Source organism: Cynocephalus volans, chromosome 6 (genome assembly GCF_027409185.1).
Source record: "Cynocephalus volans isolate mCynVol1 chromosome 6, mCynVol1.pri, whole genome shotgun sequence".
Classification (NCBI taxonomy): domain Eukaryota; kingdom Metazoa; phylum Chordata; class Mammalia; order Dermoptera; family Cynocephalidae; genus Cynocephalus; species Cynocephalus volans.
The window spans coordinates 25,036,820-25,049,888 of NC_084465.1; the positions used below are offsets into that span (position 1 = coordinate 25,036,820).

The window sequence follows — 13,069 nt, forward strand, 5'->3', positions numbered from 1 at the left end:
ATGGGCGCCTCGGCCCCGCCGCACTCTTCGCCCTTTCCCCGGGGACTCGCTCTCGGGACCCCTACCCCTTCCTGAGCGGGGGCGGGCGACGCTCCCGGCTGCTGGACTGAGACTCCGGAGGCCGCGCGTCCCTCTCACCAGGCCCCGCCTGGGCCTCTCCGCTCAGCTGCCCTCCGTGGCACCCCTGGCCCAGCCGTGCTTACGCCGAAGAGTAGGGCAGCACGAGCCCGGGGACTGGCACTTACTCGGGTAGGTAGGTGGAGGAGAAAGAGCTCCATTTGTGTAGCGCGTAGGGCAGAAGCCGGCACTCGGGCGCCGCAACGACAGTCCCGCCAGCCGCCATCTTGTCAGCACCGTAGCAGCCGCCACCGACCGCCGGCCGCGCTGGGAGGAGGGGAGGGGGCGTGGCCTGCTCTTAAAGGGGCCGCGGCCCGCGATGTTACCCGTGCCGTGCCAGGGCTGCGGCGCGCGCAGGTCTACCGTCCTATGCTAGGGTTTCCCACGCTGCCCGCTCCTTGTTGACTGACCGAGACTGGCTCTGAGGTGTGAGCACTTGAGAGGCTCTTCTGTGGGGCTTGAAGGAGAGTGGCGCAAAGGATTTTTCTTACAAGCAGAGGTAAGGAAAAAGCCAAGAATATTATGGAAAAAATAAATCGTAGTTATAGACTACTACCAAGGAAGGGAAAATGAGGCCAACTTGGACAAGAAAGAGAAGCCTTTGCGACTTTGGAAACCACCGCCCTAGCGAGTTTATAAATCCTTTAAGGAAACAGCACTGAAGGGAATTGGAGTGCAGTAGCTAATGTCCCTTCCTTCTGGAATTGTCCTAGTTTTAAATGTCCAGTCCCCGGGTTGCAGAGTCAGATGGAGACAGGAAAAGGAAATGCTCCTGTGTTCTCATACCCTGTTCTGTTTTCAGTCCGTGATGCCCTTCATTGTGTCTTGTGAGCCCTCTTCTACTAATCTTGTGACATTGGTTTGCTCAGGAATGACATTAACCCACAGACAAGAAAAATCCTTATGGAGTTGGGAAGCTGTGTCATTTTTCCAGTTGGTAAATCTGTCCACTTTTAACTCTGACAAAAATGTAGCCCAAGAGTTGAGGGGATGGCGTGTCCCTTATTGTCTAAGAGGTTGGATTCCTGAAAACCTGGACAGATTCATCATCTCCAGCTGACCGATGGAAAAACTCCAGCAAAGAGTTTCTCAGTGAATGACCAAGTGAGTCAAAACACCTCACTAATTGTATTCTCTTCCCATTATAATCATTAACCTGACCGAGTCCCTCCACACCCTTCATCACTTCCTGTTTGCTTCTAAACTGCTTCACAGAGGTCCTTCCTAACCTGCCTTGGTTGTCTCTCCAGCCTTCTCTCTCTCTTTCCCTCTGTCTCTCTCTCTCTCATCTTTCTCCTTTGCACTCTTTACATCAGCTACACTAAACTAGCACACTGAATTGGCTGCTGTAGGTTCTGTGTTCTCTCTGGCCTCCAGGACTTAGTCTAAGCCAGGCCTGAAATATTCTCCCCCATACTTCGCCTGGCTAACTACTGCTCATTCTTCAGATTATTTTGTTATGGAAAATCTTTCCTCATCAACTGTTTTGGGGTTAGGTGACTTTTCTATACTTCCTTTAGCAACCTGAGTTCCTCTCCTTATTTTAGTGAACATCACAATATATTGTAATTTCATCTTTTCTTTCTCCCTAAATGATAATTCCCATGAAGGTAGTAGTCATACATACCTTGTACACAGTTGTATCCTCAGTCCTGTTATTGTGTCTAGTACATTGTAGATTGTTAATAAATATTTATTGAAGAATGAATTCTGCTAAAAGAGAATTTGAACTGAGACTTTTGTATTGCAAAGGAAAAAGAATGCCAGAACTGCTCAGACTGCAAACATATATCCCTGAGGTATGATTGCCATGTAGAATGTAAAGACCCATGGTAGCGTGGCTTTCCTGCAGCACAAATTTTATAAATGGTAAAATAATTGAAAACATTCTATGTTAACATATATTCAGATAAATGTATTATGCTACTGAGCCCAAAATTTGTGTAAATGTTAAGATACAATGGAGGACTAAAGAAATTTCAAAATCTGCAGGAAGTTACTAGTAGCTAGCCTTCGAATCTCCTAGATACACCTTACTGTCCTCTGTCTTTGGTTCATGACTTTAGGTAATGGAGTTTATTGTAAGGATACATAGGGAAGGCCTGGAAACTGTGAACAGCCATATAGTCTCTCTAGTTCCCACATACTTCAAAAATTGGGATGTACTGATGGAGAACTGAACAATGGGTCATCATTTTTCAGGGATCAACAGCAGCCATGATGACACAACAGCTCTCATGACCCATTCATCCCCGAGAGGCAATCATCTTTTACTCTCAAATGCCTTTTCAGTATGCTTCTCATATTAAAGACTTCCCAGAGAGAAAGTAACTGTGTTTGGTTTGCCACTATCCACCATCTTTTCCTGCAAGAAAGACTTATTGAGAGTCTGTAATGTGCCAGGCCCTGTCCTAGATGCTTGGGAGACAGAGCTAAACAGACAAGCCAGACAAGAGCCCTACTTCATGGAGCTTAGGTTCTGGTGGGGCAACATGTAATAAATATAATAAAGTCAACTACATAATTTTAGTCTGTGCAAAGTGCTAATAAGAGACTAAACCAGGGTAATTTTTAGACTGGATGGAAAAGGAAAGCTTCCCTAAGAAGGTAATATTTGAGCTAATACCTGTAGAACGAGAAAGAGCCTGCAATGCAAAGGCTAATAAAAAGCAGTCCAGACAGAGTCCAAGATCCTGAATGATATAGTGACTTACACAAGGAAATATAGCTGGTCAGAGACAGAGCCAAAATCTCTGATTCAAAAGCTCATCCTGTTTGATTGCGTTACATTTCTTCTCAAATGAGTTGACATACAGAGAAGAGACTTAGTAAACTGTAAAGTAATGTTCAAATATAAGATATTGTCAAATAATAATACAGGCCACCAGAGTTAAAAGCAAAACAAACACAGCTGAGTTTATTTACTTTCAGGCAAAGGAACATACCAGTTGGCTGAAGATAAAAAGTATGTGTTTTTAATTATTAGGAAGGGGTTTCATGGTTGTTACACTAATTAAGGATGTTCTAGTCTGTTCGTGCAGCTATAACAAAATATTGGGAAATTTATAAAGGACAGAAATTTATTTCTCACAGTTCTGGAGGCTGCAAGTCCAAGATCAAGGCCCTGGCAGGTTCGGTGTCTGGTAAGAGTCTGGTCCCTCTGCTTCCAAGGCGGCACCTTGTTGCTGCATTCTCCTGGGGGGAGATTGCTGTTTCTTACCTGGTGGAAGGGGCGGAAAGGCCAGAAGGGCAGAAATGGGGCCTAGCTAGTACCCTCCAGCTCTCTTACAAGATTACTAATCCCATTCATGAGGACAGAGTCCTCAAAGCCTAATAACCTCCTAAAGGCCCCACCTCCTAATACTGTTGCATTGTGGATTAAGTTTCAGCATGAATTTTGAAGGGAACACAAACATTCAAACCACAGAAAAGGATTAAAAACAGATACTCTAAATAGGCTGGAATAAATTCATAGCTCTGTACGTGATTGGTTAAAACAAGACCCCTATTTCATTGGTCAAGGAAAAAAAAATCTTCAGATAGGTCCTGTAAGTGTTTTGCTTTAGCTTACCAGGATCACTTAAAATTCATGGTTTCCTTTACAGCTTTAGCTGCTTAGGATAGTTAAAGCACAACACAATGATCAATGTGCCATCTCCTAGGCAAGCATGAAAAAATTTCCCTCTATAATATTATGTAACAGTTGAAAAAACTAATATCCAAATATGTTAGCTGTCATGCCTAAGGTCATTTACACAATTGGGCTGTTCACAGATCTGAATCTAGAACCCAGGTCCCTAATTCTCAGTCACTTTTTCCTAATGTATTTACTGGGAAATGTTTGAGGTCTACATCTACATTATTCTTCTTTAAGTCTTTTATAACTAGCACATAGTAGGCACTCAAGAAATATTTCCTGAATTGAATCTCTTGGTTGATCCTGAATTTCTTCTCACTAATTTATGGTTATGTTTAAGTAGATAAGTACATAAAAAGAATTTGCTTAGGGATCATGTATAAATCAGAAGACTGGAAAGTATTACAAGCACAGGGGCTGTTGATCCCATTTTTGGTCAGTAAATGAAGAAAATCACCATGAAGATAAGAAAAGTGAACTCACCCCAATATAATTCCCATTGAACATTTCTTGCTTACCGGGAACTGACATGCATGATCTCAATTAATCCTCACAACAGTGCCACAAATAAACTGAGACTCTTGGAGGTTAAGATTCACCAAACTCATATGTGCCCTCTCTATTATACAATTCTTAATTGTACACATTCCTAACATCTCCCCAGGATTCAGGATTCAGAAGGCCAAGAGAAGGAATTTCCATATCCTAAATCGAATAGTTCTGCCTCAGACTTATTTCTGTCCTCTCGTGGTTCCTGTACGAGGGTACTTCAAAAGTTCATGGAAAGATTTGTATTATCTTTCAAGTCTATTTTCCCACAAACTTTTTGAAGTACCCTCGTATTAACTCATTCCAACTTTGTTATTGTTTGAAATCATTTCTTTAAGCATAGCACTGCCAAAAGGAACGAATGAAAAGCAAAGAATGCCAGTATTTTGTTTGCTGAGTAAAAGGATATCTCTTTTATTTTCTAGGACAAAGAAATTTCAGTCCTGTCCCAGTAGGGCCTTCACCCCAGTCACAGGTGAACATTGAGACTAGCTGAGGTCTGTCTTCTCCCAGAAGGTGGCAGCAGCAGCAGCAGCCTCAGCCTGCTGGAGAAATCAGACACAATTCATTTGTTTTCCTGTTGGCATCCAAACCTAGAAATTCCTGGTTCCAAAGACCAGGTTTGCTGAGCTTAGATAGAGCTGCGGCATAAGGAGTACAGGAGCTGGCAATGATTTCTTTTGATAAGTGCCTAGTTTCTTTTGGTAAACACTTTGGTCTGAGCTGTGACCTTGAAGCATGTGTGAAGGAGGATCAGGAAGTCTCTAGTCAGGGAAAAAGAGCTTCAAAAAGAAAAAAAAACAATAACTGAAACACTTGCATCCACACAACCATAAATCCAGAGACCCCCAACTCACAGTTGGGGATTCCAGATCTGGCCTCCCAGCCAGCTGATCTTGTCGTTGAACCTGTCAGAGCTGCAATTTCCTCATCCACCCAGTGTGGACTAGGTGGTCTTGAAGCACCTGCTAATTCTCAAATTATGAGTTACTGCACTTTTATTTTCGGGATTAAGTAGGGCTGGCCTTCACCCGTTCAGAATCTTAAAAATCTCAGACACAACAAAGCACTTACTGGTTCCAAGTTAATCCCAGTTGAGCACATATCCTGGTTTGGCAAACACGGCCGGCTGCATAGGAGGTGGGCAGGAATCCCAGGAAACGTCTGAACACCACACAGCTATGGATGAACTGTCAACTGCTGGGAGTTGCTTTGCAAATTACCACATCTAAACGAAGCTGACAAAATGATATTTCAAAAAAGCAATTAACACTGATTTCTAGCATATTTGGAACCAAAAGGCCTTTTAGGAAGAGAGAAATTGGCTCAGAAAAATAGTATCCCAGCCCTCTGGGTAAGAATGTTGAGGTTAAGGAGATTCTTGTCAGGATTTTTTGTGCTCTACTCCCATTGCCGCAGTCAGAGGGTCAGTCTGATAATTGTGAAGGAGAAAATGAAACTAGTTCCTCTCGTTTCCTCTCTGCTCCATCCTCCTTGCCCCAACCCACATTGCTTGGATTGGTTAACCATTCATCATTCATTCAGTAAACACTTATTCGGCACTGCCGCTATGCCAGGTGCTGGGAATACCTGACTATTAAGGAGCTCACAATCAGGAGTCAGATATTAAATGAATGACTACATGTAGACCATTCAGAAAGAGTTGGTGTATAAGAGATAAAATATAAAGATAGTGGGGATAATGGTGGTATGAGTAGTATTATCTCCATAAGGCCACAGCCCAAATAACATATTTCTTTTATTTATTTATTTAGTTAGTTAGTTAGTTAGTTTAGTTTATTATTATTATTATTATTTTAACTTTTATTTTGTCGATATACACTGTGGTTGATTATTGTTGCCCCTTACCAAAAACTCCCTCCCTCCTCCATCTCCTCCCTCCCTCCCAACAATGTCCTTTCTGTTTGCTTGTCGTATCAACTTCAAGTAATTGTGGTTGTTATATCTTCTTCTCCCTCCCCCCGGTTTTTTTTTTGGTATGTGTGTGTGTGAATTTATATATTAATTTTTACCTCCCACCAGTAAGTGAGAACATGTGGTATTTCTCTTTCGGTGCCTGACTCGTTTCACTTAATATAATTCTCTCAAGGTCCATCCATGTTATTGCAAATGGCACTATTTCATTCATTTTTATAGCTGAGTAGTATTCCATTGTGTAGATGTACCACATTTTCCATATCCACTCATCCGATGATGGACATTTGGGCTGGTTCCAACTCTTGGCTATTGTAAAGAGTGCTGCAATGAACATTGGGGAACAGGTATACCTTCGACTTGATGATTTCCATTCCTCGGGGTATATTCCCAGCAGTGGGATAGCTGGGTCATATGGTAGATCTATCTGCAATTGTTTGAGGAACCTCCATACCATTTTCCATAGAGGCTGCACCATTTTGCAGTCCCACCAACAATGTATGAGAGTTCCTTTTTCTCCGCAACCTCGCCAGCATTTATCGTTCAGAGTCTTTTGGATTTTAGCCATCCTAACTGGGGTTAGATGGTATCTCAGTGTGGTTTTGATTTGCATTTGCCAGATGCTGAGTGATGTTGAGCATTTTTTCATATGTCTGTTGGCCATTTGTATATCTTCCTTAGAGAAATGCCTGCTTAGCTCTTTTGCCCATTTTTTAATTCGGCTGCTTGTTTTTTTCTTGTAAAGTTGTTTGAGTTCCTTATATATTCTGGATATTAATCCTTTGTCAGATGTATATTTTGCAAATATTTTCTCCCACTCTGTTGGTTGTCTTTTAACTCTGTTAATTGTTTCTTTTGCTGTGCAGAAGCTTTTTAGTTTGATATAATCCCATTTGTTTATTTTTCCTTTGGTTGCCCGTACTTTTGGGGTCGTAATCATGAAGTCTGTGTCCAGTCCTATTTCCTGAAGTGTTTTTCCTATGTTTTCTTTAAGAAGTTTTATTGTTTTGGGGTGTATATTTAAATCCTTAATCCATTTTGAGTTGATTTTAGTATATGGTGAGAGGTATGGGTCTAGTTTCATTCTCCTGTCTGTATATGGATATCCAGTTATCCCAGCACCATTTGCTGAAGAGGCAGTCCCTTCCCCAGTGAATAGGCTTGGTGCCTTTGTCAAAGATCAGATGGCAGTAAGTGTGTGGGTTGATTTCTGGATTCTCTATTCTATTCCATTGGTCAGTGTGTCTGTTTTTATGCCAGTACCATACTGTTTTGGTTATTATAGCTTTGTAGTATAGCTTAAAGTCAGGTAGTGTTATGCCTCCAGCTTTATTTTTTTGCTCAGCATTGCTTTGGCTACGCGTGGTCTTTTATTATTCCATATAAATGTCTGGATAGTTCTTTCCATTTCTGAGAAAAATGTCTTTCGAATTTTGATGGGGATTGCATTGAATTTGTATATCACTTTGGGTAGTATGGACATTTTCACTATGTTGATTCTTCCAATCCAAGAGCATGGGATATCTTTCCATCTTCTTGTATCCTCTCTAATTTCTCTCAGCAGTGGTTTGTAGTTCTCATTATAGAGATTTTTCACATCCTTGGTTAACTCAATTCCTAAGTATTTTATTTTTTTGGTGGCTATTGTAAATGGGCAGGCTTTCTTGATTTCTCGTTCTGCATGTTCACTATTGGAGAAAAGAAATGCTACTGATTTTTGTGTGTTGATTTTGTATCCTGCTACTGTGCTGAAATCATTTATCAATTCCAACAGTTTTTTTGTAGAGGTTTTAGGCTGTTCAATATATAGGATCATGTCATCTGCAAACAGGGACAGTTTGACTTCATCTTTTCCAATCTGGATGCCCTTTATTTCCTTCTCTTCTCTGATTGCTCTGGCTAGTACTTCCAACATTATGTTGAATAGGAGTGGTGAGAGTGGGCATCCTTGTCTAGTTCCTGTTCTTAAATGAAAAGCTTTCAGCTTTTCCCCATTCAGGATGATATTGGCAGTGGGTTTGTCATATATGGCTTTAATTATGTTGAGATACTTTCCCTCTATACCTAACTTATAGAGGGTCTTTGTCATGAATGAGTGCTGAATTTTATCAAATGCTTTTTCAGCATCTATAGAGATGATCATATGGTCCTTGTGTTTGAGTTTATTAATATGGTGTATCACATTTATTGATTTGCGTATGTTGAACCAACCTTGCATCCCTGGAATGAATCCCACTTGATCGTGGTGAATAATTTTACGTATGTGTTGCTGTATTCTGTTTGCTAGTATTTTAGTGAGGATTTTTGCATCTATATTCATCAAGAATACCAGCCTGTAGTTTTCTTTTCTGGTTATATCTTTACCTGGTTTTGGTATCAGGATGATGTTTGCTTCATAGAATGAGTTTGGGAGATTTGTGTTTGTTTTAATCTTTTGGAATAGTTTGTAAAGAATCGGTGTCAATTCCTGTTCGAATGTTTTGTAAAATTCTGCTGTGAATGCAACTGGTCCTGGGCTTTTCTTTGTTGGGAGCCTTCTGATAACAGCTTCAATCTCCTTTATTGTTATTGGTCTGTTCAAATTTTCTACATCTTCATGGTTCAGTTTTGGGAGCAGTGTGTGTCCAGAAATTTATCCATTTCCTCCAGATTTTCAAATTTGCTGGCATAGAGTTGTTTATAGTCGCCTCGAATGATTCCTTGTATTTCAGATGAATCAGTTGTAATATCGCCTTTTTCATTTCTAATTTTTGTTATTTGCGTCTTCTCCCTTCTTTTTTTTGTTAGCCATGCTAATGGTTTGTCAATTTTATTTATCTTTTCAAAAAACCAACTTTTTGATTCATTGATATTTTGTATTGTTTTTTGGGTTTCAATTTCATTCAGTTCTGCTCTGATTTTAATGATTTCTTTCCATCTGCTATCTTTAGGTTTGGATTGTTCTTGTTTTTCTAGTTCTTTAAGGTGAAGTGGTAGGTTGTTCACTTGCCATCTTTCCATTCTTCTGAGGTGAGAATTTAATGCAATAAATTTCCCCCTTAGTACTGCTTTTGCAGTATCCCACAGGTTTTGGTATGATGTATCATTGTTTTCATTAGTTTCAATAAATTGTTTGATTTCCTGCTTGATTTCTTCTTGGACCCATATGTCATTAAGTAGAATGCTGTTTAATTTCCATGTGTTTGTATAGTTTCCAGAGTTTTGTTTGTTATTAATTTCTAGTTTTAATCCATTGTGGTCTGAGAAAATACATGGGATAATTCCAATTTTTTTGAATTTGTTGAGACTTGATTTGTGACCTAATATGTGATCTATCCTGGAGAATGATCCATGTGCTGATGAGAAGAATGAATATTCTGAGATTGTTGGATGTAGATATCTGCCAATTCCAATTGGTCTAGAGTATTGTTTAGATCTTGTGTTTCTCTGCTGATTCTTTGCCTAGATGATCTGTCCAATATTGACAGTGGGGTGTTCAGGTCTCCTGCTATTATAGTATTAGTGTCTATTTCCTTCTTTAGGTCTAATAGAGTTTGTTTTATAAATCTGGCTGCTCCAACATTGGGTGCATACATATTTATGATTGTTATGTCTTCTTGATGGATCAGTCCATTTATCATTAGGTAGTGTCCCTCATTGTCCCTTTTTATGGTTTTTACTTTAAAGTCTATTTTGTCAGATATAAGAATAGTTACTCCAGCTCGTTTTTCTTTTTTGTTTGCATGGTAAATCTTTTTCCATCCTTTCACTCTTAGTCTATGTGAATCTTTATGAGTGAGGTTGGTCTCTTGTAGGCAGCATATAGTTGGGTCCTCCTTTTTAATCCAGTCAGCCAGTCTGTGTCTTTTGATTGGGGAATTTAAGCCTTTTCCATTAAGAGTTGTTATTGAAAGGTGTTGATTTATTCCTAGCATTTTATTGGTTGTTTCGTTCTCTTAGGTGTCTTTTGTTCCTTGCTTTCTGATTTACTGTTTGGTTTCTGTGTTTGTTGGTTTCTTAGGTTGTAGATAGCGTTTTTGTTTGCTTGTTTTCTCTTCATAAATGCCATTTTTATTATACTAGTGGGTTTTGATTTTTCTTGGGTTTTTATGGCAGTGGTAGTTCTTTTTCAGGAACCAAACCCAGTACTCCCTTGAGGAATTCTTGTAAGGGTGGTCGTGTGGTAGTGAACCCCGCAGTTTTTGTTTGTCTGAGAAATATACTATTTGCCCTTCATTTCAGAAGGATAGCCTTGCAGGGTAGAGTATCCTTGGCTGACAATCTTTGTCTTTTAGTATTTTGAACATATCATCCCATTCCTTTCTAGCTTTTAGGGTTTATGATGAAAAGTCTGATGTTAGCCTGATTCGGGCTCCCTTATACGTGATTTGACTCTTCTCTCTTGCAGCTTTTAAGATTCTCTCTTTGTCTCTGAGTTTTGTCAATTTGACTATAACATGTCTTGGAGAGGGCCTTTTTGGGTTGAATACGTTTGGAGATCGTTGAGCTTCCTGGATCTGAAGATCTGTGACTTTTCCTATACCTGGGAAGTTTTCTGCCACTATTTTTTTGAATATGTTTTCAATGCAATCTCCGTTTTCCTCCCCTTCTGGGATACCCATGACTCAGATATTTGAGCGCTTAAGGTTGTCTAATATCTCTCTCAGATTTTCTTCAATGTCCTTGATTCTTTTTTCTTTTTTTTTTGTCTACTTGTGTTATTTCAAACAGCCCATCTTCAAGTTCAGAGGTTCTCTCTTCAACTTCAACAAGCCTGCTGGTTAAACTCTCCATTGTGTTTTTTATTTCGCTGAATAATTTCTTCAGTTCAGCAAGTTCTGCTACATTTTTTTCAGGACATTGATTTCCTTGTACATTTCCTCTTTCAGGTCCTGTATACTTTTCCTCATTTCATCATGATGTCTAGCTGAGTTTTCTTGTATCTCATTCAGTTTCCTTAGAATTATCACTCGAAATTCCTTGTCAGTCATTTCAAGGGCTTCTTGTTCTATAGGATCTAGAGTTTGAGATTTATTAACTTTTGGTGGTGTACTTTCTTGATTTTTTGTATTTCTAGTATCTTATTTTTGATGTTTATTCATTGTGGCGGGGGGTTTCACAGTCCACTGGTTTGAGACTATTGACTAACTCAGATGTTGCTGTGGTTGCCGATTTGGTATGGCTACCTCCGTGACTGCTCCGTTGGCCTCTAGTGCCTTGTGTGTGTGGTTGCCTCGGGTCTTGGGCCTCTCTGGGGAGCCACCTCTCTGATCAGCTTGGACTCTCCTGGGCTGCTGGATCACGGGGCGGTACCACAGGCTGTGTGGTCTCTGCTGAGCTTCCACTTCCCATGCAGGACTTCTCCCTGTTCCGTGTGCTCTGGCCCAGGCTGTTGGATCACGCAGTGGCGACCCCACAGGGTGTGTGGTTTCTGTCGAGTCTCTGCCTCCCTAGCCGGACGTCTCCCCACTCTGTGCGCACTGGGCTGGGCTGGGACGTGTCTTCTGCAGCCCTCGTCTATCAGCTGGGCCTTCAAGACCCTGCTTGGCACCGCCTCTCGCAGGAAGTCTACCAGGTTTCTGCTAGGCGCAGACGACCAGTCGCTCTGGGTGCGTTTGTAGCACTGTGTAGAACTTTCTCGGGACTTATCACCTTCCTCCTGGTATCGCGGTTATTTGTGTACTTGTCTTATCTCCCACACCAGAGCGTGAGCTCCTTAGGGGAGGAGCCTGCAACACACAGTTCACCTTTAAATCCCCCCGGCGCGGACTGAGTCCGGTGCCCGCCGGCAGTCAGCTCTCCGGCAGGTTCAAGCAAACTCAGGAACTCTCCGACCACACTATTCCTAACCAGAAATCGGTTAGGCATTTTTTCCAAACTGGTGGCCGCAGAGATGGTATCTGCCTCCCGGTAACAGGAAGTTTACTGGGGGCCGGAGTCCAGGGTGCAGTGGAGTGACAGCCAGGCCAGCCCATACTTCCTTGCCCTCCCGACGCTGGCCAGGGACGCCCCATGCCACCAGCCCCGCCAGAGAACCACAGAGGGAGTGGGAGGGGAGGCCGGCCCACAGGCCCCGGGTAGCCCCACACCAGGGCAAGCAAGTGGGAAGGCTCAGTGAGGAGTCGAGCCGGGCGAGGAGGACAGGCTTGGTTGAGCCGGGTCGGAGACGCCACCCCCTGAGAAAATGGAGGCAGCCTCGGCGCTGATTAGTGGCCCGGTGGGGCAGGCGGAAGCCGTGCTGGCGTCCACCCCACCCCCCGAGCAGGGCCGGACAGGGGGTCACTCACAGTGCTGTGCCGGGTTGGGCGCCTCCCTCTCTGCCTCTGCGTCGTAACCGTCCTCGTTCTCGGCTGCCACTGCCTCGGGCTGCTCACTTGGTCCCGCGGCGCGGCTTGGGCGCTCCCAGGAATCTTCTTTTATGCCGGCCTGAAACCTCGAATCCTGAATAGGGCAGCTGGCCGCCTTCAGCGTGGCCCCGGCCTCCGGGATCCTGGCAGCGTCAACAGCAGCCCCGGCGCCGTATTCCCTGTTTAGAGACTCGCTTTTGCAGCTAAGAAACAGTTCTTTTCCTGCTCCATACTTCAAAGCTGTTGCCTGTAAATGAGGCAGCCTCTCCTGCCGGGGGCAAAGTGGCGGTCAGCCCCCACGACCGGCCACCAGCAGCGGTCCTCCCTTAAGAGATGGCAAGAGGAAGGTCCACAAGTTTCCCGGCTGCCTAAGGCCCAGTGGCCACCTTTTCCACCTCAGCTACTCTGCGCCAACCGCTGCAGCCACCGCCATCTTAGGATCAACATATTTCTTAATAAAAGCTATTCCTAGAATGTAGTAGAATCATCCAGAGACAATCTCACA

General features: G+C 42.6%; 1 protein-coding gene across 22 annotated transcripts in view; it reads right to left on the reverse strand.

Moving 5' to 3' along the window:
* MKLN1 (muskelin 1) overlaps nucleotides 1-13,069 on the reverse strand; it is a 335,447-nt gene that overhangs the window by 181,706 nt on the left and 140,672 nt on the right. For 13 of the 22 annotated variants that reach the window (XM_063099577.1, XM_063099582.1, XM_063099583.1 and 10 more), the window contains 2 exons: nucleotides 5,378-5,541; nucleotides 3,209-3,312 (listed from right to left, as the gene is read on the reverse strand). The exons of 2 other annotated variants lie outside the window; for them this stretch is intronic. In XM_063099577.1, coding sequence (XP_062955647.1) covers nucleotides 3,209-3,312; nucleotides 5,378-5,407 — 134 coding nt within the window. In that variant the 5' untranslated portion in view covers nucleotides 5,408-5,541. Of the gene's footprint in view, nucleotides 1-245; nucleotides 371-3,208; nucleotides 3,313-5,377; nucleotides 5,542-12,504; nucleotides 12,703-13,069 lie in introns of those variants that run through there. 7 more of the 22 variants (XM_063099591.1, XM_063099595.1, XM_063099594.1 and 4 more) reach the window with 3 other exon arrangements.